The sequence below is a fragment of the Leguminivora glycinivorella genome, chromosome 27 (assembly GCF_023078275.1).
Source record: "Leguminivora glycinivorella isolate SPB_JAAS2020 chromosome 27, LegGlyc_1.1, whole genome shotgun sequence".
Taxonomy (NCBI): Eukaryota; Metazoa; Arthropoda; class Insecta; order Lepidoptera; family Tortricidae; genus Leguminivora; species Leguminivora glycinivorella.
The window spans coordinates 6965180-6992334 of NC_062997.1; the positions used below are offsets into that span (position 1 = coordinate 6965180).

The 27155-nt window shown below is 39.8% G+C and overlaps 2 protein-coding genes across 3 annotated transcripts in view; one reads left to right on the forward strand and one right to left on the reverse strand.

Moving 5' to 3' along the window:
• The window catches only part of LOC125240252 (copper-transporting ATPase 1), a 109009-nt gene extending 86528 nt beyond the window's left edge, over positions 1 to 22481 (reverse strand). Inside the window, exons 1-3 of one of the 2 annotated variants that reach the window (XM_048148091.1) lie at positions 22200 to 22481; positions 18786 to 18859; positions 6411 to 6444 (exon numbers count right to left, since the gene is read on the reverse strand). In XM_048148091.1, the coding sequence (XP_048004048.1) occupies positions 6411 to 6444; positions 18786 to 18795 (44 nt within the window). In that variant the 5' untranslated portion in view covers positions 18796 to 18859; positions 22200 to 22481. The remainder of the gene's footprint in view (positions 1 to 6410; positions 6445 to 18785; positions 18860 to 22199) is intronic. The other variant, XM_048148092.1, reaches the window with a different exon arrangement.
• Positions 22482 to 22909: 428 nt separating this feature from the next.
• Positions 22910 to 27035, forward strand: LOC125240291 (glia maturation factor beta). Its single transcript, XM_048148161.1, has 4 exons — positions 22910 to 23110; positions 24601 to 24710; positions 26239 to 26326; positions 26903 to 27035. Exons 1-4 carry the CDS (start codon positions 23003 to 23005, stop codon positions 27020 to 27022), a joined length of 426 nt encoding a protein of 141 aa, XP_048004118.1. The 5' UTR covers positions 22910 to 23002; the 3' UTR covers positions 27023 to 27035.
• The last annotated feature ends 120 nt before the right edge of the window (positions 27036 to 27155 follow it).

Consider the following 27155-nt stretch of genomic DNA (forward strand, 5'->3'; position numbering starts at 1 on the left):
GATCCCGACAAAATATCGATAAACACAAAACCGTCACATCACTAAAACTATTACGCGCAACTCATTGAAGCACTTAACAATTTCTTACTACTTACACATCTCACAACGCAATATCAACTCTGTTGTCACTACTTAATTATCAAATTCGCTTAACATAGCGTAACTAGCTACATAACTCTACAGGCAGGGTATAAAAAATAGATACGGACAAAGTGTCAAAGATATGTATACACGACCTTATTGCTTAATACGTTAGTGCGTTTTCACATTATCCAATCCGATATCGGATGTGGGAAGGATTTCAAAGGCAAAAATCAAAAATGGCTGCTTAAATTTATCGGATATCCGTCCTACATCCGATATCGGATCGGATAATGTGAAAACGCCCTTAAGGTTGTGCATACATATTTTGTTGTGCGCATCTATATGTATTTCATACCTAGATTATTACTGTCAAGTCAACCAATTTGAACCCTAGGCCACTCTACAACCATGTCAAAATAACTTAACTTACCACAAAATTAAAATTTTGAAAAAACCCTCGACATAGTGGACCGATTTTCATGAAACATGGCTAAGAACACTCCCGACTAACTCAGCTTTCAAACAAAAAAAACTAAATGTAAATCGGTTCAATCGTTCGAGAGCTACGATGCCACAGACAGACAGACACGTCAAACTTATAACATCCCGTCGTTTTTGCTTCGGGGTTTAAAAATGACATGACTGATTTATAACGTCACTATGACATAGTTCCAATTGGTTGACTGTACAAGGTACATTATAACTTACTGACATATAATTAGAGTCGGAAATTATTTGTTAGGTTCTTTATCCTGTTAAGATAGGAATGTGATAAAACTGATTGTCAATTCTAAGATTAAGTAGTTAAGACGTAAAATCGGGTGTAATTTAGTGACCAGTTTTTCGTTGTTATTGTAGATAATATAAATTAGAGTTTTTGTGTGTTTACTGCTTACCTACTGCAGTTGAATATCAACGTAATAAACATAAGGCACAGCGGGGCAAATCTCGACTGGGGGGCAATTGTAACTAATTCATTTTTGACCCTCGACGCAAAAACGACGGGGTGTTATAAGTTTGACTGTGCCTGTCTGTCTGTTTGTCTATCTGTCTCTGTGTGTGTGTGTCTGTCTGTGGCATCGTAGCATTCGAACGGATGAACCGATTTAGATTCGTTTTTTTGTTTGAAAGCTGAATTAGTCGGGAGTGTTCTTACTTCTTATCCATGCATGTTTCACATGTTTGATGAAAATCAGTCCACTACGGGGGTTTTCTCAAAGATTAAATTTCGTATCGTGGTTATTATAACCACAAAATTAAAATTTTGAGAAAAACCCCGACCGCGACATAGTGGACCGATTTTCATGAAGCATGTCTAAGAACACTCCCGACTAACTCAGCTTTCAAACAAAAAAAAACTAAATCGAAATTGGTTCATCCGTTCGGGAGCTACGATGCCACAGACAGACACACACACACACAGACAGACAGACAAACAGACAGACAGACAGACAGACGGACGGACAGACAGACAGACAGACAGACAGACAGACACGTCAAACTTATAACACCCCGTCGTTTTTGCGTCGGGGGTTAAAAATGAAAGTAGATATCGCAATGTCAGAATCCGTTCGGGCGCTACGATGTCACAGACAGACACACACAGACAGACACGTCAAACTTATAACACCCCGTCGTTTTTGCGTCGGGTGTTAAAAATATGTCATACAGGATGTCTCTATACTTGTTTATTACTAGCTTTTTCCCGCGGCTTTCCTCGCGTTAATTCGAAAATTGCGGAATGCTCCATTCCACATCCCATTTTAGGAAAGTGGGGGTTAAAAAGAGACAAAAAGTAGCCTATGTCTCTCTCCATCCCTTCAACTATTTCTACTTAAAAAATCACGTCAATTCGTCGCTCCGTTTTGCCGTGAAAGACGGACAAACAAACAGACACACACACTTTCCCATTTATAATATTAGTAATTTAGTATGGTTTATTGGACAAACCCCGATCCTTCTCGAAATTTTTCTCAATTTATTCTACAATGACGTCCTAATTAATAAATAAATATGTAAATATATATTAAATAAATAAAAAAACGACCGGTCTGGCTCAGTCGGTAGTGACCCTGCCTGCTAAGCCACGGTCCCGGAATCGAATCCCGGTAAGGGCATTTATGTGTGTGATGAGCACAGATATTTGTTCCCGAGTCATAGATGTTTTCTATGTATATAAGTATGTATTTATCTATTTAAGTATGTATATCGTCGCTTAGCACCCATAGTACAAGCTTTGCTTAGTTTGGGGATAAGTTGATCTGTGTAAGGTGTCCCCAATATTAAAAACAAAAATACGGTACTGACAGTCAAGTGTCGAAATATCGGTGAACAAAAGTTGTTTAAAAATTCAACTCAATGTCAGATTTAAGTTTTAATAATGATCACGATCAATAACTTAAACCGGACCTCGGTTTTTATAAGTTAGCAAGTACTTTTGACCTTCAAATACCGCAGCTTACAACGCAGCAACAAAAACCAACGCCTACAAATATTTTTATGGCAATAATGTTTGTAAAAACATTGCTATAAGAAATGTGACAGGCGCTTCAATATTAGCACACTCGTCTGAATGGACCGACGCGCACTCGTTTCAGACGGTCTGATGGATTTGGAAATCAAAGAGGTGCGCGAAATCTTCAGACAATGCGAGTCCTAAGTTTCGGTGGAACTACTGTATAATATAATTATATTAATAGTTATTTGAACAAGGCCCCAAAGTTGTATTTTAACGCCGAGTGTGGAATTGAAAAACGAGGAAGTGAAAGGATTCTATAGTTGAACCAAGAGCAAAGCGAGTGGTTCGAGAATATAATCCTAATCTTGCGAGTTTTTTAACACACGAGAAGTAAAAACTTTTCCCCTCACTATAGCGAGAAAAGTACAACACAAAAACGCGTTTATCACTGCTTCCAGTAGTACCACAGGTTGTACATCATCTTTATTACTAGATTCACCTACTTTTACCAATTTTAAAGCAGTTAATTTGACTTTAATCAAGGTCAAATGACTTTACCCACTAGTGATAAAATGAGTGTTAAGTATTGGACAGGGGACACAGTCAAACGCAAGGCAGCCATTTATGAACTAATATATTTCTCAAAATGACGGTGGACGCAGCCACCGTTTGCATGCACTTATAACTACCCACATAGTTATATACGTAACATCCCTCCCTTATAAAATCGAAACACATTGTAAATAAACATTAAAAGAAAACCTTATAATTAATTTTAGGACGATCCCTTTTTTGTTTGCCATTAGCATCGGGTCCCTGTACGTTTGATGGGTTAATCGAAGCCGCCGGTGGCGATGACGTCCCGGCTGCGGCGCTCTCGGCGGCCGCGAGCGCGGGCGGCGCGGGCGGCGCGGCCGGGGCGGGCGGCGCGGGCGGCGCCGCTGACTCGGCGGGCGCGGGCGCGGGCGCGGGCGCGGGCGCGGCCGGCTCGGCGGGGACGGCCGGCGGAGGCAGCTCAGCTGAGGGTGCCGACGGCACATTATTACCGACATCGCGTATACTCGGCTCCTCTCCTCCCTCCAGCTGTTCCAGCTTCTAATACTGTCGGAAGGGTAAACAGGGCGGGTGCTGTTGATTTCATAGACCCCGATCGCTCTTGGCCTTGATTAGTGCTATTACTCGTGATAATAGCTGGCATTGTATGTCTCAAAAGTTGATTAAAGTGTCTTTTCACTGTTTCTTGAGTTAAATTGTCCCTTATAAGATATAACAATTTCCCGATACGTTTGGTAACGTATCCGTTGCGCCAGCAGAACTTATTTTTGTTTGCATACGATTTGTATAACACTGCGTCGTTGGGTGCGAAATGTGTTCTGCTGGTACCTCCGTAATAATTACGCTGCGAGCACTGATTGTTTTCAACAAATGAGGCGAGTTCAGTGGTCGAGGGCGATGACGACGATGATTGAGGCGTAAGTAGGTCTAGCCTAGTCCTCAACTGCCTACCGAATACTAGGTACGCTGGTGACTGCCCCGTTGTACTATGCCGCGAGTTGCGGTAATCAAAGAGATATTTTAATAGAGTGTTTTCTTTATTTGCGCTTGCAGATAAAAGTGCACTTTTTATACCTTTTTAAGAATTTTAGTGTACGACTCTGCTTGGCCATTACTAGAAGGATGGTATACTGGCGAAGTTATATGAGTGATACCATTTGTAGCACAAAATGCTTTAAATTGCAACGCAACAAACGATGTACCATTGTCACTGACTATTGTCTTGGGCACGCCGAACCGTGACATGAAATTATACAACTTTTCAATAACTTTTACTGACGATATATTATTTTTCATGTCGTAGCATTCGACCCACTTGCTAAAAGCATCCACTACAATAAGATAAGTGTGTTCGTTTATTGGGCCTACGAAATCAATATGTACTCTCATAAAAGGTTGCGTTGGATATTGCCAAGGAGACATAGGCGCGCGCGGCGGTGAGGGCCGCAGCTGCGCGCACACCGCGCATGCGCCAATCAGCTGTTCGATCATCGAGTCTATACCCGGAAACCAAAACCGGGCGCGCGCCTCTGCTTTAGTTTTTACAATGCCAAAGTGAGAGGTGTGTAATTCATTTATAATTTGGCGTTGCAAAGACTGAGGAATAACAAGTTTGTGTCCACGCATTATACAACCGTTATCAAATGATAATTGGTACCTGCATTGATGATAAGGTTTCATAGCGAAATCATTCGTTTTACACGGCCACCCCTTTAATATAAAATGAATAACTTTATTTAAAGTTTCGTCATTAGTGGTTTCTTCCCGTAATTTATCCAACGTAACAGGCAAAGAACTCCCCTCTAATACAAAATTGATATATGTCGCGCGGTCGGCCACGACGGCGACACCACTACCACCGTCATCGTCCTCGCTCACCTCCCCCGCCTCCATGTACTTGACATTTTTGCACATTCTACGAAGATGGCCTTTTTTCTTGCACTTTTGGCACTTATATGACGCGAACTTGCACTTATTCGATTGGTGATTGGCAGAACCACACACTTGACACTTAGCACGATCTGTCTCCGCTCCCGAAGCATTCGCGATCTTGAACACATTTTCGGCTCCGGCGGACGACGGCCCCGGCGCTGACGCCGCGGTCGTGCTGGCGGCGGTGCGCGCGCACCGCACGCTTTCTGCCACCTCGATGGCATTCGCTAACGTGAGTTCACTGACGTCCTTGGAGAATAACTTCTCTCGCTCGCGACCTGGCGTCATACCCATGACGAACTTATCCAGAAGTGTGTCTTGAATGTCTTTGAAATCACAATGCGCTGCGAGCCCCCTAAGTCGCGCAGCCCATTGCGCGTGGGTCTCGCCTGTTTGCTGCGACGCCGAATAAAAGTGGAACCGCTCAGCAAACACGCACCGCTTTGGCGTAAAATGGCCATCCAGGGCCTTGACCACGTCATCGAAACTCTTTTCCTCTAACACACCCGGTAACACGAGATGAGTCGCTAACTGATACGTATTCTCACTCAATGCGCTTAACAATATTGCTCGTCGCTTGATTCCCGCTTTGTCCGATTCTACACTGATATTGTTCGCGATAAACCACTGGTTCAGTCTGTTTTTGTAAACTGTCCAATCTTGCTGTTGGTGATCAAAAATCGCGAACAATCCTACAGTATTGTTATTAGACAACATATTTCCTTCGAAAACACGCGTAGGTCACACGAATCGCCGCCACTGTTAAGTATTGGACAGGGGACACAGTCAAACGCAAGGCAGCCATTTATGAACTAATATATTTCTCAAAATGACGGTGGACGCAGCCACCGTTTGCATGCACTTATAACTACCCACATAGTTATATACGTAACAATGAGCATTTCTTTTTTTTTGCCAATAATTTTTTTTTTATTGTTTTAGGGAATTTTAGGTCAATTGTACTCGGAATCACGAGTACTTTCAATCTCACTGGGAAACAAAAAGTGTCCCAGAATTTCCATACATTTCTGTTACTTTCCTCTTTTGTTACCCCATACAACATGTACGGAAAATGGTAACAAAATAAGAAAAAATCGTATGGGACAATTTTTTTAACTACTAGGATTGGAAAGGCTAGTAATTCTGAGTAGAAATAGCATATTTTTTTTTTCAAAAATATCACACTTCATAAAAGTGGCAAAAAAAAAAGAAATGCTCAAATGCGTTTTTACTCGCTGGTATTAAAGGACAAAACACGTGTTTCCGAGCTAGTGAGGGGAAAATACATTTATCAGGGGTCCACGGAAGTGTTCAAACTGTGATCGTGGTCCATGACTGCAAAAAGATTAAAATCTCAAGACTTAACTATTCAAATACTCACTTTAAGGGCTTCTCGAGCATTTCTGTGGTCTCGCCTGTAACAAAATAAAAACAACTTTTAGAAAGCTTGCATTATCTATACTAATATTATAAATGGGTAAGTGTGTCTGTTTGTTTGTCCGCCTTTCACGGCAAAACGGAGCGACGAATTGACGTGATTTATTAAGTCAGTTATAGTTGAAGGAATGGAAAGTGACATATACTCCATCTCTTCAACTATCTCCACTTCAAAAATCACGTCAATTCGTAGCTCCATTTTGCCGTGAAAGACGGACAAACAAACAGACACACTTCCCCATTTATAATGTTAGTACGGATTGAAAATCTTCACACTAATAATCGTACGTGGTTTACCATTTTCCGACTCTATTTTAAACACATGAGGTCGAAAAGTGCTAGACCACTTTTTTGGCTGATGACGTACATACCTCCATTTTTTAGCGCCACCTATTAAATAGTATCATAATAACTACACTCATGATGCCTACATTTTTTTTTTCAAAATGTGTTGACGTGTATCGTAATATTAAAATAACCTAACCACAAAATTAAAAATTTGAAAAACCCCCGACCGCGATATAATAGACCTATTTTCATGAAACAGGCAAAGAACACTTCCGACAGTCCCGACTAACTCAGCTTTCATCCGTTCAGGACACACACACTGACAGACAGACACACAAACAGACACGTCAAACTTATAACACCCCGTCGTTTTTGCGTCGGGGGTTAAAAATAATCGATCATCAGAGAGAGAGAGAGAGAAAGAAGCATTGTCTGTTTCATTTGATAAATCATTATAATAATATTCCTACATTGGCATTTCTTTACCTGTCATGAACAACACAATGATGAATAAAGAATAATATATTCCAAGATTTCCAAGCTAAACATTCTTACCATATTTTGCATAGTCATCATTCAAAGTTCAATGATAAATAGTCATTTGTTTTACAAGGGGGCAAAGTTGTTTAACTGCACGTGCCAAGCGAAAGATTCCAATATAATAAGTTTTTTGCAAAAATTTCATATTAAGTACCATTTTTTTTTTTTTTTTTTATGGGATAGGAGGCAAACGAGCAGACAGGTCGCCTGATGGTAAGCGATCACCGCCGCCCATGGACACCCGAAACACCAGAGGTGTTGGAGGTGCGTTGCCGGCCTTTAAGATGGGTGTACGCTATATTTTATTACATACAATCACGCCTGTATCCCATGAAGGGGCAGGCAGAGCACATGAAACTACTCAAGCTTCAGTGCCACTCTTGGCAAATAAGGGGTCGATAGAAAACGAAACTGTGGCATTGCAGTGACAGGTTGCCAGCCTCTCGCCTACGCCACACTTTAACCCATATCCCACAGTCGCCTTCTACGACACCCACAGGAAGAAAGGGGGTGGTGAAATTCTTAACCCGTCACCACACGGGCAATTTTATCTTATACTTTTAAACGAGCAATTCTTGTATATTTATTTATTTATTTATATATATATTTATTTACACTGACGATCTCGGAAACCGCTCTAACGATTTCGCAGAAATTTGTTATGTGGGGGTTTTTGGGGGTGAAAAATCGGTCTAACTTATCCTTAGGTCCCGGAAAACGCGAATTTTCGAGTTTTCATGCGTTTTTCTTCGCGCGCCATCTCGTGTGCAGTAGTTGTACTGTTAAGACAGAATTCTTTCGGTTGATGTAAGTACTATTTATTGCAAACACTAGATGGCGACACAGGTCAAGGCTAAAACGAATAGAAAAATACACTATTTGAGTTTTTGTGGCGAAATGCGCGCCATCTCGTGTGGAGTAGTTGTGTTGTTAAGGCTGAGAATTCTTTCGCTCGATGTAGGTACTATTCATTTTTGATCTAGATGGCGACACATGTCAAGGATACGAAACAGAACCGAGCGAAGCTCGGTTGCCCAGATATTTATGACTTAAAAATAGCAATAAATATTTTTTCCCCTCACTAGCTCGGAAACACGTGTTTTGTCCTTTAATACCAGCGGGTAAAAACGCATTTTATCCACTAGTGAGTAAAGTAATTTGACCTTGAATAAAGTCAAATTAACTACTTTAAAATTGATAGAAGTAGGTGAATCTAGTAATAAAGATGATTTACCACCTGTGGAACTACTGGAAGCAGTGATAAACGCATTTTTTGCGTTGTAGTTTCCTCGCTATAGTGAGGGGAAATTTTTTGTGTTACACTCGGGTGCAAATGTATTTTACTTCTCGTGTGTTAAAAAACTCGCAAGTTCAGGATTCTATTCTCGAACCACTTTCCACACCAATTCCACACTCGGCGTTAAAATACAACTTTGCCCCAGGGACCGGCCCGCTATCCCTTATACGGGGTTTTGTATGGGTATTTCGTTAGGCTTAACTTACCCTACCCTTTTGACGCGATACCCTTTCATTTTGCTTTTAAAGCCCTAACGAAAGCGCTTACCTAAAATAGCCCAATACCCTTTCAAAACCCTTATCATCGGCTCAGCCTAACGCCATAAGGGTAAGCCTTATATTGGGTTTTATTTGCTTTCCCTTATAGCATATCGTGCGAGTTTAAGTCCTGTACCTCGCTCATAAAGCACACATTACTCCGAACGAAATAACATACGATCGTTACCTACGGCGGCACTGTGTGTGATATTTGCGCGTTTCTGTTTGATGGAAACGGCTGTAGATAAAAAACCGGCCAAGTGCGAGTCGGGCTCGCGCACAAAGGGTTCCGTAGCAGCAAATATAATAAACCAATAACTTAACCAAAATTACAGTTAAATCAACCTATCTCAAAAACTATAAGAGATACTTTGATCAAACCAAAAATCGTTGAAAGAGTTAATTAGCATGCATCACCTCTATTTTTTTTAGAATTTTATACCCCGTAGTTATAAAAATAGAGGGGGGGGGACATACTTTTTACGACTTTGAGAGCTGATATCTCAAAAACCGTTCACTTTAAGAAAAATGTTTTTTAGAAAACTTTATATCATTTTAAAAGACCTTTCCATTGATACCCCACACGGGTATGTACATCGAAAAAAAAATTTCATCCCTCAGTTACATGTATGGGGGCCCCACCCCCAATTCTTTTTTTTACTATTTAGTGTCATAATTTTGTAGCGGTTCATACAACACATATTCCCATCAAATTTCATCACTGTAGTACTTATAGTTTCCGAGTAAATCGGCTGTGACAGACGGACAGACGGACAGACGGACAGACGGACATGACGAAACTATAAGGGTTCCGTTTTTGCCATTTTGGCTACGGAACCCTAATAAGGTTCAATTTTCAATACCAAATACTTATAGTTATGATAGGCTCCTTCTTTGCTCAGGTGTAACACAGGCAAACGCTGCTTTTTAGGGTTCCGTAGTCAACTAGGAACCCTTATAGTTTCGCCATGTCTGTCTGTCCGTCCGTCCGTCCGTCCGCGGATAATCTCAGTAACCGTTAGCACTAGAAAGCTGAAATTTGGTCCCAATATGTATATCAATCACGCCAATAGTGTAAAAATAAAAAATGGAAAAAAAATTTATTAGGGTACCCCCCCTACATGTAAAATGGGGCTGATAATATTTTTCATTCCAACCCCAACGTGTGATATATAGATATATTGTTGGATAGGTATTTAAGAATGAATAAAGGGTTTACTAAGATTGCTTTTTGATAATATTAATATTTTCGGAAATAATCGCTCCTAAAGGAAAAAAAAGTGCGCCCCCCCCCTCTAACTTTTGAACCACAAGTTTAAATAATATGAAAAAAATCACAAAAGTAGAACTTTGTAAAGACTTTCTAGGAAAATTGTTTTGAACTTGATAGGTTCAGTAGTTTTTGAGAAACATATGGAAAACTTCGGAACCCTACACTGAGCGTGGCCCGACACGCTCTTGGCCGGTTTAGTTAAGTCTAGCTGATGCTGAACCCTGGCTGCACCTAGGGGAACTCGGGTTTAGTGTAATACAGGCAAACGCTGTTTTCGTCATCGGACTTGTCTTGATGAGTACTCGAGTGAGCAGTACCCGAAGTCCAGCTGATGCTGAACCCTGGCTGTACCTAGGGGAACTCGGGTTTAGTGTAACACAGGCAAACGCTGGTTTCGACATCGGACTTGTCTTGATGAGTACTCTAGTGAGCAGTACCCGAAGTCCAGCTGATGCTGAACCCTGGATGCACCTAGGGGAACTCGGGTTTAGTGTAACACAGGCAAACGCTGTTTTCGTCATCGGACTTGTCTTGATGAGTACTCGAGTGAGCAGTACCCGAATTCCAGCTGATGCTGAACCTTGGCTGCACCTAGGGGAACTCGGGTTTAGTGAAACACAGGCAAACGCTGTTTTCGTCATCGGACTTGTCTTGATGAGTACTCGAGTGAGCAGTACCCGAAGTCCAGCTGATGCTGAACCCTGGCTGCATCTAGGGGAACTCGGGTTTAGTGTAACACAGGCAAACGCTGTTTTCGTCATCGGACTTGTCTTGATGAGTACTCGAGTGAGCAGTACCCGAAGTCCAGCTGATGCTGAACCCTGGCTGCATCTAGGGGAACTCGGGTTTAGTGTAACACAGGCAAACGCTGTTTTCGTCATCGGACTTGTCTTGATGAGTACTCGAGTGAGCAGTACCCAAATTCCAGCTGATGCTGAATCCTGGCTGCACCTATGGGAACTCGGGTTTAGTGTAACACAGGCAAACGCTGTTTTCGTCATCGGACTTATCTTGATGAGTACTCGAGTGAGAAGTACTCGAAGTCCAGTTGATGCTGAACCCTGGCTGCACCTAGGGGAAATCGGGTTTAGTGTAACACAGGCAAACGCTGTTTTCCTCATCGGACTTGTCTTGATGAGTACTCGAGTGAGCAGTACCCGAAATCCAGCTGATGCTGAACCCTGGCTGCACCTAGGGGAACTCGGGTTTAGTGTAACCCAGGCAACCGCTGTTTTCGTCTACACTGGTCAAAAAGAGAAATAAAAAAACAAAGTGTGATGTAAGGCTGCATTTTTGATATGTTATTTGGGGTCCTTGGGGGAATGTAGGACTATATTTTGCAAGCAAAAAAATGGTGTGCTAACTTCGCAATTTAAAAAAAAAAGTAAAAAAATCAGACTTTTTTTGGTATTTCCCGTTTTATTAAAAAACTATGCATTTTTGGTCAAAAGTTGCTTTGTAATGTTGAAAGCGCATTAAATTCCAAACAGTTTGACATAATTTTTATCAATGTCCGTCAAATAGTTTTTGAGATATGAAGCGTCAAAAAAAGAGCATTTTTCCCCTTTCTATGAAAACATTCGTTTTGATAATATTTTGTGACAGATATCAGCAAAACAACTCAGGCTTTTACATAAATTGTAAAATAAAAATGTAGAAAATTTCACTGGCTTTCATTTAGGACCAAAAGTGTGCCAGTTATTTAAAAAAATAGGATTATATCGTAAGTCTAGTATAACTGGATCAAAAATAATCGGTGGATGGTAATGGCCAAATGGGATAGTTTACATATATTTACAGGAGGTGTAGCGGAGAACGAATTATTATGTACTGATATTAAATTAATTAAATTAAATTAAATTATTATTTGGGGGCTGTTCAAGTATTACTCAGACACATATTTGCGTATATCAAATCAACATTTATTTAGTAAGTTAAGTTTACGGTCAAAAAGACCTCAGGATCGCCGCTTGGCGAAAAAAAATATTTACGAGTAGAAAACCCTCATTAATTGAATCAGATTGTTCCGAAATTGTTATTGTACGGACTGGTTTTTAAAGCATATCACTGAGGGTCAATAACATCGATGCAATCTCACGAGCGTTGTCGTGGACGTGCCCGAATCATAGTATTCTCCGTTTAACGAAATATCAGTACATAGTATGTGTTGTATTGCACGCGCAGGTCTCTCACCGCCGCGCAGGTGTAGTCGGACCATAACTCGACAGTATACACGCTTGTCAAAAACTCAGGAACAGCTGTCTTTTTGCGCTCTGTCACTACATTTGGCGAATCTTCTAGCCAACATGTTTGCCCTTACTGCGGTGGCTCGCCTCTGCCTTTCTATGTCCTCCTGCACGGGTAGCATGGTCGCGCGATAGACGATAAAATATCAGGCCGTCCCTATCGCACTATTAGTAAGTGCGACAGGGACGGCCAGATGTTTTATCATTTATCGCGCGACCATAATTGCCTGCCTGGTCTTTTAAACTGGACAACAAGATGTGACCAAGATATTTGACTTCGTGTACTCTCCGCAATTGAACTCCTTCAAGCAAAAGAGGTGGTACATGTGTGGGCATATGTGCTGCCTCCATGAGCATAAATTCAGACTTGTCCGTATTGTATCTCATGATATGCTGGCTGGCGTATCTCTCGCATTCTGCAAGTATCTTACGCATAGCTCCCACAGATGGTGCTAGTAGGACCATATCGTCTGCATATGCGATGTGATTTATCATTTGCCCATTGATGGAGCAGCCAACCTCGGTACTGGTCAAAGACTGCGACAGCCCATCCATGTACACGCTGAAGAGAGCCGGAGACATACTGCCTCCTTGTCTCACGCCACAGTTTAGCCCGCTGGCTGTGGACAGAATTGACTTCCATCTTACTACGTTCTTCTGCTGGGAATACCACTTCTTCAGTATCTTAATAATTGGCGTGGGCGCTTTCCGTTCCCGTAGTTTTTCCACAGCAATTGGTGGTCAAATACAACTCAAGCGGACCTTTTATCACTACAGGAGTTGTGCCATCAAGATGCAGAACCAGGACCCTCAAAAAGGAAAAAGTAAAATGTAACTAATTCTCTTTTATTTTTATAATTTACTAAACTTCAAAATTTTACTGTATTTTATTTCTTCATTAGTAATATCAAATCGATGCAAAGTTAGCTTAGACAATTTTTTCAGATAAACGGATATCAAAGAAAGTAAGATCGAATAGATAGCACTTTCAACCTAAAACTTTTAGCGTAAACTATTTTACCTTAACCAATCTACCAGACTCATGGCTTCTCTATTTATAGATTTTTTTTGTTTACCAAAGTAACTATTCGTCTTACTGACCTTTATTTGCACTAAAACTAAAGCAAAATAAATTTTATACAATGTTATATTGCAATATATATCATATCATGAAGTATTTTGCAGATATTTGTCTAAAAATATTGGCAAAACGCTACATTTCATAAATGCGCCAAAAATTCACCTTTTTTGACGCTTCATATCTCGAAAACTATTTGACGCACATTGATAAAAAAGATATCAAACTGTTTGAAATTTAATGCGCTTTCAATATTACATAGCAACTTTTGACCAAAAACGCATAGTTTTTTAATAAAAAAATAAAAACCAAAAAAAGTCCGATTTTTTCTTTTTTTTTTTAAATTACGAAGTTAGCACACTTTTTTTTTGCTTGCAAAATATAGTCTTACATTCCCCCAAGGACTCCAAATAACATACCAAAAATCCAGCTTTACATCACACTTTGTTTTTTTAGCCGATTTTCATGTAAGATTTGACCGGTGTAGTCATCGGACTTGTCTTGATGAGTACTCGAGTGAGCAGTACCCGAAGTCCAGTTGATGCTGAACCCTGGCTGCATCTAGGGGAACTCGGGTTTAGTGTAACACAGGCAAACGCTGTTTTCGTCATCGGACTTGTCTTGATGAGTACTCGAGTGAGCAGTACCCAAATTCCAGCTGATGCTGAACCCTGGCTGCACCTATGGGAACTCAGGTTTAGTGTAACACAGGCAAACGCTGTTTTCGTCATCGGACTTGTCTTGATGAGTACTCGAGTGAGCAGTACCCGAAGTCCAGTTGATGCTGAACCCTGGCTGCACCTAGGGGAAATCGGGTTTAGTGTAACACAGGCAAACGCTGTTTTCGTCATCGGACTTGTCTTGATGAGTACTTAAGTGAGCAGTACCCGAAATCCAGCTGATGCTGAACCCTGGCTGCACCTAGGGGAACTCGGGTTTAGTGTAACCCAGGCAACCGCTGTTTTCGTCATCGGACTTGTCTTGATGAGTACTCGAGCAAGCAGTACCCAAAGTCCAGCTGTTGCTGAACTCTGGCTGCACCTAGGGGAACTCGGGTTTAGTGTAACACAGGCAAACGCTGTTTTCGTCATCGGACTTGTCTTGATGAGTACTTGAGTGAGCAGTACCCGAAGTGTAGCTGATGCTGAACTCTGTTTGCACCTAGGGGAACTCGGGTTTAGTGTAACACAGGCAAACGCTGTTTTCGTCATTGGACTTGTCTTAATGAGTATTTGGGTGAGCTGTACCCGAGATAGAGCTGATGCTGAAACCTGGCTGTACCTAGGGGAACTCGGGTTTGGTGTAACATAGGCAAACTCTGTTTGCGTCATCGGACTTGTCTTGACGAGGACTTGGGTGCGCAATAGCCAAGACAGCGTTGTAGCTGAGCCCTGGCGGTATCTAGGGCAACTCTGGTTTCGGTGCATTATAATATAGAAATATTTCATGCAATGTCAAGTTAGGCATAAAACATAATATTAACTGAACAAAAATCCTACCAGAACTGAATATTAACATCAAGTAGTTAGAACAAATTTATTGATTTGCCATACCTAAAACACTTTATTTATGTCTAAAAAATACGTATGTATATCCATTTGAATATCAAAATTAAGTACAGTCGATTTCACTAATAGTAACACAGGGAATAAAGAGAATACTGGAGTTCCAAGCGTCCATAGACTGCGGTAACTATTTACTATCAGACGGGCTGTATGCTTGATTGCCACCAGAAAAGTATTTCTGTTTCAAACGATCTTCATAGAATTCACAACAATCAACAGAAATAGTTTGACAGATTCTATGGTACTACTCAACTCAACCAAGTACCAGTCATAAAGGCGAGTCTAAGATATTTCACACGAAACATACTATGAACAGAAAACAGCGTTTATTTATATTGCACCGAACCTGAGTTCCCCTAGGTACCACCAGGTCTCAGCTACAGCAGTGGCTTGGGTACTGCGCACCCAAGTCCTCATAAAGGCAGGGCCTATAACGGAAACCGGGTTTGTCTATGTTGCACCAAACCTAAGTTCCCCTAGGTACAGCCAGAGTTCAATATCAGCTTTACCAGTACTCATCAAGACAAGTCCGCTGACAAAAACGGCGTTTACCTATGTTGCACGAAACCCGAGTTCCCCTAGGAATAGCCAGGGTTCAGCATCAGCTCTACCTTGGTTACTGCTCACTCAAGTACTCATCAAGACAAATCCGATGACGAAAACAGCGTTTGCCTATGTTGCACGAAACCCGAGTTCCCCTAGGAATAGCCAGGGTTCAGCATCAGCCTGGTTACTGCTCACTCAAGTACTCATCAAAACAAGTCCGATGACGAAAACAGCGCTTGCCTATGTTACACCAAACACGCGTTCCCCTGGGAAAAGCCAGGGTTCAGCATCAGCTCTACCTTGGTTACTGCTCACTCAAGTACTCATCAAGACAAGTCCGATGACGAAAACAGCGTTTGCCTATGTTGCACGAAACCCGAGTTCCCTTAGGAATAGCCAGGGTTCAGCATCAGCTCTACCTTGGTTACTGCTCACTCAAGTACTCATCAAGACAAGTCCGATGACGAAAACAGCGCTTGCCTATGTTACTCCAAACCCGCGTTCCCCTAGGAATAGCCAGGGTTCAGCATCAGCTCTACCTTGGTTACTGCTTACACAAGTACTCACCAAGACAAGTCCGGTGAAGAAAACAGCGCTTGCCTATGTTACTCCAAACCCGCGTTCCCCTGGGAAAAGCCAGGGTTCAGCATCAGCTCTACCTTGGTTACTGCTCACTCAAGTACTCACCAAGACAAGTCCGGTGAAGAAAACAGCGCTTGCCTATGTTACTCCAAACCCGCGTTCCCCTGGGAAAAGCCAGGGTTCAGCATCAGCTCTACCTTGGTTACTGCTCACTCAAGTACTCATCAATACAAGTCCGATGAAGAAAACAGCGTTTGCCTGTGTTGCACGAAACCCGAGTTCCCTTAGGAGTAGCCAGGGTTCAGCATCAGCTCTACCTTGGTTACTGCTCACACAAGTACTCATCAAGACAAGTCCGATGACGAAAACAGCGCTTGCCTATGTTACTCCAAACCCGCGTTCCCCTAGGAATAGCCAGGGTTCAGCATCAGCTGTACCTTGGTTACTGCTCACTCAAGTACTCATCAAAACAAGTCCGATGACGAAAACAGCGCTTGCCTATGTTAAACCAAACCCGCGTTCCCCTGGGAAAAGCCAGGGTTCAGCATCAGCTCTATCTTATCTTAGGAACTGCTCACCCAATTAACTCATCAAGGCGAGTTGGATGACGAAAACGGCTTGTTTTTATGTTGGCAATTAACGTTTTCAATGTGTAATGTTAATGGTTAATTGTATTGATTTTCGGCCAACACTGTATATTTACATGCATACATACATATTTACATAATTATATTCATACATACATACCTACATACATTCATACATACCTACATACATTCATACGTACGAACGTACATACTGATCTATGGGCGGCGATGATCATTTACCATCAGGCGATCCATCACTTCCTTGTCTCCCAGTTCATTAAAAATAATTTCTAGCCGTGATCTACTTTTATCCAACGAAAACATGTTTCGTTGCAAAATTAAAAATGGGGCGCATAGTGCGGAGTGGCAACAGCGCATTTTCCTTCCTGTTCTTACAATAGCTTAGATTCATAATCCTGTCTCTTTTACGCAAGGCTCGACTACGCTTTAACAAAAGGGAAAGCCTTATAAATAGCGCTTAAAATAAGGGTAACCCTTATTAAAGGCTTGCAAGCCGTATCGGATAGCGCTAAGCCAATGCACAGGGCTAGCTTTATTGTTTTGCTTAGTTTTTTGTAAGGGCTAGTCAAATGAATGGGCTTGCAGTTCGAAAGGGAGAGTCTCTCGATTGGGTCGTCCTTACGTTAGGGATTCCCAATGAAAGGCTTGTAGCGCGGAAGGGGTTGTCCGGTCCCTGCTTTGCCCCCTTGTATAACAAATAACTATTAAAGTATATATACTTTTACGCAATCAGGCGAAAACAACACAGTCATGTTAAATTATAGATTATCTGTGCATCAGGTCATTCTACTCGAAAACGACATTTTGCAAAACTTTTTAAGTATGAAGGCATAAAGTTCAATATGTCAGTGATTGTTTTGACATGCAGTAAGGTTCGATTTCCATGAGGTCACTACATTGCTGACAGCGTTTTCGGTGGCCAAAATAAATAAATAAATACACACATTTTTAATCGAAAATGCGTAGTCATCATATACTTTTAATAACCAAAATATACAAATATTGTTTTTTTTTTATGTCAAATACTACAGAACACAATCATTTATTGTGCCAAATTCGATATGAGTCACAGGGGATCATAAATCCTGAAATGGCAGATAATAGTTATTTGTTATACAAGGGGACAAAGTTGTATTTTAACGCCGAGTGTGGAATTGAAAAACGAGCAAGTGAAAGGATTCTATAGTTGAACCACGAGTGAAGCGAGTGGTTCGAGAATAGAATCCTGAACTTGCGAGTTTTTTAACACACGAGAAGTAAAATACATTTTCCCCTCACTAGCTCGGAAACACGTGTTTTGTCCTTTAATACCAGCGGGTAAAAACGCATTTTACCCACTAGTGGGTAAAGTAATTTGACCTTGAATGAAGTCAAATTAAGTGCTTTAAAATTTATAAAAGTAGGTGAATCTAGTAATGAAGATGATTTACCACCTGTGCAACTACTGGAAGCAGTGATAAACGCATTTTTTGCGTTGTAGTTTCCTCGCTATAGTGAAGGGAAAAGTTTTGTGTTACAGACGGGTGCAAATGTATTTTACTTCTCGTGTGTTAAAAAACTCGCAAGTTCAGGATTCTATTCTCGAACCACTCGCTTCGCTCGTGGTTCAACTATAGAATCCTTTCACTTGCTCGTTTTTCAATTCCACACTCGGCGTTAAAATACAACTTTGCCCCCTTGTATAACAAATAACTATTGCATCCGAGTGTAACACAAAACTTTTCCCCTCACTATAGCGAGGAAACTACAACGCAAAAAATGCGTTTATCACTGCTTCCAGTAGTTCCACAGGTGGTAAATCATCTTTATTACTAGATTCACCTACTTTTATCAATTTTAAAGCAATTAATTTGACTTTATTCAAGGTCAAATTACTTTACCCACTAGTGGATAAAATGCGTTTTTACCCGCTGGTATTAAAGGACAAAACACGTGTTTCCGTGCTAGTAAGGGGAAAAAAAATACTTTACACCTCTTCGACTGTTGCTGCCTCTTTGCATCATAGACATAGATAAAATGATAAACAATAGATAACTTACTTTCCGCCATGTTGCTATCTGTATTCTACTCGATTCAAATCAGTCCTCGCGTGACATTGTCAGGCCAATGACCCCTGCAACAAAGATATGCATATGCTGAATAAAATCTTGCGATAAAATGTATATCGTCACTACTTTTAAAAAAACTTGTATCTTCGTCTGTCAATGAAAAGAAAATTGTAGTAAGTATGTATGGAATGCATATAGACTTACTGCGTTTTAACTTTGAGGAGCAGCGTGAGATACGAGATTTTTTCAAAGTAGTGACGATATGTACAATTGTGTTATGAAACATACAGATTCAATGAAAATATATGTAGAAATTCACTGTGCTAGATGAGATTTGAACTTGTGACCGTGGATTACTAGGCCATCACCCTACTTACTAAGTCAAGTTTACATGGTGACAGCGAATTTTTAACCCCCGACGCAAAAACGATGGGGTGTTATAAGTTTGATGTGTCTGTCACACAGACAGACACACACAGTGTGTCTGTCTGTCTGTCTGTGGCATCGTAGCTCCCGAACGGATGAACCGATTTAGATTAAGTTTTTTTGTCTGAAAGCTGAGTTAGTTGGGAGTGTTCTTAGCCATGTTTCATGAAAATCGGTCTAGGGACTATGCTGCGGTCGGGGATTTTTTCAAAATTTTTATTTTTTAATAATATGCTAAATGGTCCTGTTGTAATTCATAATATTAAATTGACTGCAATTTCATCATATATTTTGCATAAAATTACAGGTAAAATATCAATATAAAAAGTAATCTACTACTGAACCTACACATATTGTTTACTCTGGACTAGAGATGGGCCGAATATGGACTTTGCCGAATACGAATATTCGGCCGAACATTCGGTTCAGCTCTTACCGAACCGAACATTCGGCCGAATATTCGGTTACGCCCTATTTAGAAAGCGGATGTTAAGAAAAAACTATTAAATGATTGATAATGGTTACATATGTATACTAGAACTGCATATGTTATTACGATTTAGTAAATTTAACTAAACCTTAGTTAAAACAACTCTAAAGTCTTCTCAACTCTTAAACTATGGTTTTTCCAACTTTGTATTTGTGTTTTGATGTATAGGCAATTATCTCTTTCTAGTAGTTCCTTAGAAAGCTAGTAAAATAGGAGCTTATCATCCAAAGGAATACGTAAGATCTTCATTATTTTTTTACTTTGTTTATTCGGTAAATATTCGGCAAAGCAACCAAATTATTCGGCCAAATACGAACATTAAAAAACGAAATATGCTGAATACCGAATATTTACCGAATATTCGGCCCATCTCTACTCTAGACATTATATTCTCATAAATAAAATGACATATCAGATACAATATTAGTCAGTTCTAAAATACAATTGCATTATAAGAAGCCCAAAAAGAATCACTTGTTACTGAGTACAACAGATTACTTATCAAAGCCGGATAAAACTTAATCTACTGGTATTAATAAAATAACCATTTTATGTGGCATGCAATATTGATTTAAGAATTAATAAATTAACAGGAGATTAACAGTATCAGGTAATTTTAAATCAAGTATTGATTACATCAATATGTCAAGATTGTTAAAGTAAAAAATTAAAAATTTGTAGTAATCAATTGTTAGTAAATGCAATATGTATAAATTATATGTAATATGTATACTCTGGTAGGTGACAGATTTTAAATAGTTAAAAAAACTTTTAAATCAGTACTCTTTATTTACTTTAGTGAAGCCGCGGTCCCGAGTTCGAATCCCATTTATTTGTGTGACAAGCGCAGATACCCACTAAGCCAGCTACGCCAGAGTGGTCATCAAAATACTTCATATTCGAAATAAGAAGATAAAATACTGCGCCAAAATTACTATCTAGACTATAGCACACCTCGGACACTGGCGATCAAATATATTAAAGAGGAGCGTTCCTAGCACACCGTCTAAACTCGTGTAGGTGAACGCGTATTACGCTTGTATGAGTGACATATGACAGGTCGACTGTTCGCGTTTTTGACAGGCGGTAACTGTGAGGTAACCGAGAGGGGGTGGGCTAGGGTGGAGCGAAAAAACACTTTTCTGGAATTAGCAAACCTAATAGTTATCAATCATTGCCCCTTAGTCTATGAAGCCTTTGTGCAAATTTTCGGCTTTTTAAATCAACATCTTCTGCCTCCGCATTAGGGTTGAAATTTTGAAAATCTCATACAAACCTAAAAATTCAACTTTCAGATAAAAAAAATTTTTCGGCAGTATTATGCTTAGTATATGTTATGGATACCTATCATTATGAGAAACTACAAAAAGTTGCGAAAATAGCGTCAAGAATCGCCAAAGTTTGTCTAGTTTCAGTACATTCGCCAAAATAGCCGCTAAAATACTGAAAATTGGCGATTTTTAACGCTATTTTCGCAATTTTTGGTAGTTTCTTGTAATAATATGTATCAATAATGTATACTGAACATAACACTGCCGAAAAACATTTTTTATCTAAAAGTTGAATTTTCAGGTTTGTATGAGATTTTCAAAATTTCAAACAAAATGCGGAGGCAGAAGATGTTGATTTAAAAAGCTGAAAATTTGCACAAAGGCTTCATAGACTAAGGGGCATTGATTGATAACTATTAGGTTTGCTAATTCCAGAAAAGTGTTTTTTCGCTCCACCCTAGGGTGGGCGGCACTTTCAGCAGGGAGCGGGAGTAGCCATACTGTACGATAGTACTCTTTATTATACTGTGACTATAGTCTATTGTTGAAATTATACAAACAGGATTAAATTATCCTAGATTTAATGGCAGTTAGGACTAAACAACCTAGTTATACATAACACAAATTATTTTTAACTAATAAGGCAGTGTCATAAATTGTTCGAAAAGTTGGCTACCCCACTCATAATTTTGTTGATCATATAATAATTGCATTTCAAATGGAACATAGTTTGATATGTTGTTGAACCTGATTAAACATACATCATTCTCTTGCCCTTATCACAATTTTTAATAAATAATCATACTATAGTTACTTCTGTTTTAAGTTTTAAATAAATACTTAGCTAAGTGGTATATCTACACTTTATTTGCAATAAAGTATACTTACAACCCAAAAATCTAAACTACTTATTTTACGATTACTTATTGTAAATATATCAGTAAAAATTGATCATAAAAACTGCAGATCAAATATTCAAATTTCATGTAGCAGACCCATTGATGTTTAACTGAATAGTTTTGTATTACTGTAAATATTGTTACATGATATAGGCAAAGTGGTTTTGAAACGAGATAAAAATCCTTCATCCGTTACGCTCGCAATTCTACGCCTCTCACCCAGTGTCACTCTACCGAGGTACTTCCTAATGAGACAAAGGCAAACTATAATACAACATTTACAAATTAATGCATGCACTATCAAAGAGCAGATACTCACAAGTTATTCAGGTCTCAGATTACACTATTGTACTCTAAATAGGGCATCTAAACCTCTTCAGCAAGCACAATTGTCGATAAACAAAACATCTTACATACGAAAACCACTTTCTAAAACACGCAGCATTCACAAAACAAAGTCGAATTCCGCTAAAACTTATATCGACACAGGTAACATGGAGTATTTTTATGTCACTAATATTAAATTTAAGTGAAATATTCCAGTTTTATGAGCGGAAAATCGCTCTAACCTTTGACAGGAACTACCTCAGAAAATTCCGATTGTCACTTTTACTTTTACAAAAAACGGTTGACACTAATTACGTAATTTCAATACATATTTACTAACCCAACCAAAATGTAAACTGTGTACTTACGCAGTAAGAGTCATTACCGTAATAAGAATAACTGTCAATAGCATATTAAGACAGAACAGCATCTACCTAAACGGTGCCAAACGTCAAAACGCGTTTTGTTTTTGCAAAGTGAATTTAGAAATTTAGAACTTTGGTAACCAGCATTTTTTAATCTGAGTGATAATATTAGACAGAAAATATCACATAAAAGCTGTATTTTGTCTGATTTTATAAATCAGTAATCAATCAAATTATTTCTAAAACATTATCTATCAAAATCAAATAATTCCGTTTTGTACACTATGAACATAGTTCGTGCAAGTCTGCCTCAGGCTGCTTCTGCCTGTCAAAATTGTGTTGATCTGTTGACTGCATTGACGCGTGTCGATCTATTGAAGCGTCTCAATCGAAATTAAATAATTACAATTTACTACCTAAACAAATAACCATGTCCGGCCACAATGTAAACGTGTGCGATATAGGAGACGACGTAAAGGAAAAACTGAAGAAGTTCCGCTTCTCTAAACACAACGAAAATTGTGCGCTAATATTGAAGGTACGATGCATTATCTTGTTTCCTGTACATATTTATCCTTAAAATATTAAACGTTTACAATGGACAGGATATTATCTACAGAGCATCATATGGCACTTAGTTGTTAGCTTTTTTGGCGCTCATTCAATAGATAAACAACTAAACATAATTTTGTCAACAATAAATGACTTTAATTAGTAAATACAGTATAAAATACCTATTTGATATGGTCAAACTTTGGTCAGAGTGTAGCAAAGGGTGGCCCATATATAGGACTTAGAAAAATTTTAATTTTTTTTTTTTGCTCGTTTTTACTACTTTTTTGATCAGAACATTAAAGAATATGTAAAAATAAGCATCTTTTACTGGAACTTTTTTTCTCTAAATTGAGAAATGGCCGAAATATAGCGACACAAAGTTTTATAAATTTCAACACTTAGAAAATTTTCACGCTGAGCGGTGTCATTATAACACCTATTTTGGATGAATGAAATATATATGTCACCGCAAGATTGTAAAAACCGTTAGATTATAATTTTACTAGTCAGATTGTAATCTATCGGAAAATTGTCAATAGAACCCGATAGTAAATTCCGTGACAGGGTCGACGAAGCCCCCGCTGCGCGGGGGCTTCTATTCTGGGTGGTTATGCGCTTCGCGCATTTTGGAAGAAACCTAACCAACCTAACCTAACCTTACTCTGGGGCCCTAATGGTCATAATGACACCACATACATCAAATTTTTTCTAAGTCCTGCGCCCTTCATACTGTGATAACTTCGTAATGGTGGCTCGTAGAAAAAAGTTTATTTGAAATAATATGGTTTTTTCGACATATAAAATATGATTACAATGGAAAATAAATAAAAAAAATTTTGGTCAAAATTTTTCTAAGTCCCAGGTACGGCCACCCTTTCCTACACCCCAACCCAAACTTTTTTTTTTCGCCGGGTTGCCGCCCATCTGTCGATAGTATATATCGCTTGGCGTCATACAAGTCGATGTGATTATCTGGCGAGATACGCGCGGTAACTCGCGACATGAGTCATGTAACAATATTATGGATTTATTCATTTCTGATCGTAAATGCGTCACGGTTCACCTCATTAGTAGGTCAATTTAGGGTTTTTTCCCTGGTTGAACTTGCCTATCTTTTGTCCCAGTGCCAGAGTTTGTAACTGGTATTTTTGTAACAGCTCAATACTTTGAATTATTTTAATTGCTCTTATTTATTTAACAATTCAGTAACACTCCTCACACATAAACTCACATCTGTGTTCTCAAAAGAAAAAAATTGAGATATTTTTTTTTTATACATTTTTATATTGGGGGACACCTTACACAGATCAACCTCGCCCCAATTTTTTTAACTACTAGGATTGAAAAAGCTAGTGATTCTGAGTAGAAATAACATAATTTTTGTCAAAAATATCACATGTGGCGAAAAAAAAGAAACTCAAATCACGATTTTTCGGTTGTGTATGTAAAACATATAAAAAACTTATATTTCAGGTAAACAGAGAAAAGCAGATGCTGGAGGTAGACGAAGAACTGGAGAGTGTTGAGTTAGAAGAGCTGCAAGATATACTGCCGTCTCACCAGCCACGCTTCATTGTATACAGGTAAACAAATCAACCCTTAAGCACAGTATAATAAAGAGTACTATCGTACAGTATGGCCACTCCCGCTCCCTCTCGGTTACCTCACAGTTGCCGCCTGTCAAAAACGCGAACAGTTGACCTGTCATATCTCACTCATACAAGCATGGTACGCGTTCACCTACATGAGCTTAGAATGTGTGCGTAGGAGCGGGCCTCTTTCATATATCATTAGTGTCCAAGGTGTGGTGTGCCTTAAGAGCTTAAGAATATAATAATAATAACCTAACCACAACATTAATAGTATTTTATGCAACAGGCATTTAAAGGAGGTCAAAAAAGACGAGTGGCGTGGATAACAATTTGAAACGAAGCCGAAAATTGTTATTAAGACGCCACGAGTATTTTGACTATTTTTGACGCAAAGGTTTGCACTGTCAGCTCAGCTGCCCAAAGCCTTCCCGCACACGCGCGCAGTATCGTTATAACAATGCGTTGCCATGGTTACAGAGCCAAACAATGCGTTTTCAGTTTTTTCGATACTGCGCGCATGCGCGGAAAGGCGGCGGACGCTGGCTTTGGGGAATAGACTTTTATGTAGGGTTTTAAAGATCTATGCACGACCCTGTAAATGACGAATAATAACAGTTCGGGAGTAGAAAAAAATTTGAAAAACCCCGACCGCGACGTAGTGGACCGATTTTCATGAAACATGGCTAAGAACACTCCCAACTAATTCAGCTTTTAAACAAAAAAAAAACTAAATCTAAATCGGTTCATTCGTTCGGGAACTACGATGCCACAGACAGACACACACACAGACAGACAGACACGTCAAACTTATAACACCCTGTCGTTTTTGCGTCGGGGGTTAAAAAGGTAGAAAGATAGTAAGTTTAACAGTTCATTATGGTACAAGAAATTTCATAACTCCCTAGGGAAAAGCTTTATCTATAACACCCCCTGAGCCTGCATGCAATTGTACACTTACTGAGCAAGTCATCATCATCGTCCTCCTTGCGTTATCCCGGCATTTGCCACGGCTCATGGGAGCCTGGGGTCCGTCGACAACTAATCCCAAGATTCGGCGCAGGCACTAGTTTTACGAAAGCGACTGCCATCTGACCTTTCAACCCGAAGGGTAACTAGGCTTTATTGGAATTAGCCCGGTTTCCTCACGATGTTTTCCTTCACGGAAAAGCGACTGGCGCAATATCGAATGACATTTCGCACATAAGTTCCGAAAAACTCATTGGTACGAATCTCTACCTCTAGGCCACCACGATGTCAAATTGTTCATCACTACATAGTATAAAACAAAGTCGCTTTCTCTGTCCCTATGTATGCTTAAATCTTTAAAACTACGCAACGGATTTTGATGCGGTTTTTTTTTAATAGATAGAGTGATTGTAGAGGAAGGTTTACAACTTTACATGTAGGTATAGTACCCGTGCGAAGCCGGGGCGGGTCGCTAGTGAATAAATAAACTAAACTAAAACCAGCCCTTCACACTTACCGAGCTAGTGTGATGAAAAATAAACTTGCTTTGCAGTTACAAGATGGAGCACGAAGATGGCCGCACATCCTTCCCAATGTGCTTCATATTCTACACTCCCCGGGACGCGCATATGGAACTCCAGGTATACCCTTCTCTTTCACACCCTCCCTTCATCCCACGACGATGGCAAACAAGCACACGGCCCGCCTGAATCCGTTTTCACGTTATCCGATCCCATATCGGATGTCGGAAGGATTTATTATTGATTATCTTTCTCGAAGTAGGTATTACTTTTTAGGGTTCCGTAGTCAACTAGGAACCCTTATAGTTTCGCCATGTCTGTCTGTCCGTGCGTCCGTCCGTCCGCGGATAATCTCAGTGACCGTTAGCACTAGAAAGCTGAAATTTGGTACCAATATGTATATCAATCACGCCAACAAAGTGGTAAAATAAAAAGTGGAAAAAAATGTTTTGTTAGTAAGTTTGTTAGGGTAAAAATGTTTTGTTTGAGAAAAATACGTAAAACTACGGAACCCTACACTGAGCGTGGCCCGACACCTTGGCCGGTTTTTTTTAACATTAATTTTTGTTTAATTATGCTGGTGCACTAGACCTTTTCAATTAAACAAAGCACCAGCGTAATTAAACAAAAAAAATTAATGTAAAAAAAATGTAATACCTACTTGCAATTAGAATTAAAAGGCTTTTTTTTCTCCAGGTGATGTACGCAGGCACGCAGCGCGCCCTGGCGGCCGCCGTCGGCGCCCCGCGCCTCCTCGAAGTGAGAGAGATAGACGAACTCACCGCCGACTGGCTTAAGGAGAAACTCTCTAGGTAGACTCACTTGCCAATCTACATAGTACCATCAAGTGGAGTGGAATAGAGATGACTATATTGACTATACTACATAAAACATGGCATTCTGTTTAGTCCGTCAGTTAGATCGTCCAAAAATACTAAACACATATTTT

Bases quoted from the DNA above. Each gene is read 5' to 3' on its own strand.
- LOC125240291 (XM_048148161.1), top strand. From the start codon at position 23,003: ATGTCCGGCCACAATGTAAACGTGTGCGATATAGGAGACGACGTAAAG. The intron at 23,111-24,600 runs GTACGATGCATT...CTTATATTTCAG, and splicing joins ATTGTGCGCTAATATTGAAG to GTAAACAGAGAAAAGCAGAT. The intron at 24,711-26,238 runs GTAAACAAATCA...CTTGCTTTGCAG, and splicing joins CCACGCTTCATTGTATACAG to TTACAAGATGGAGCACGAAG.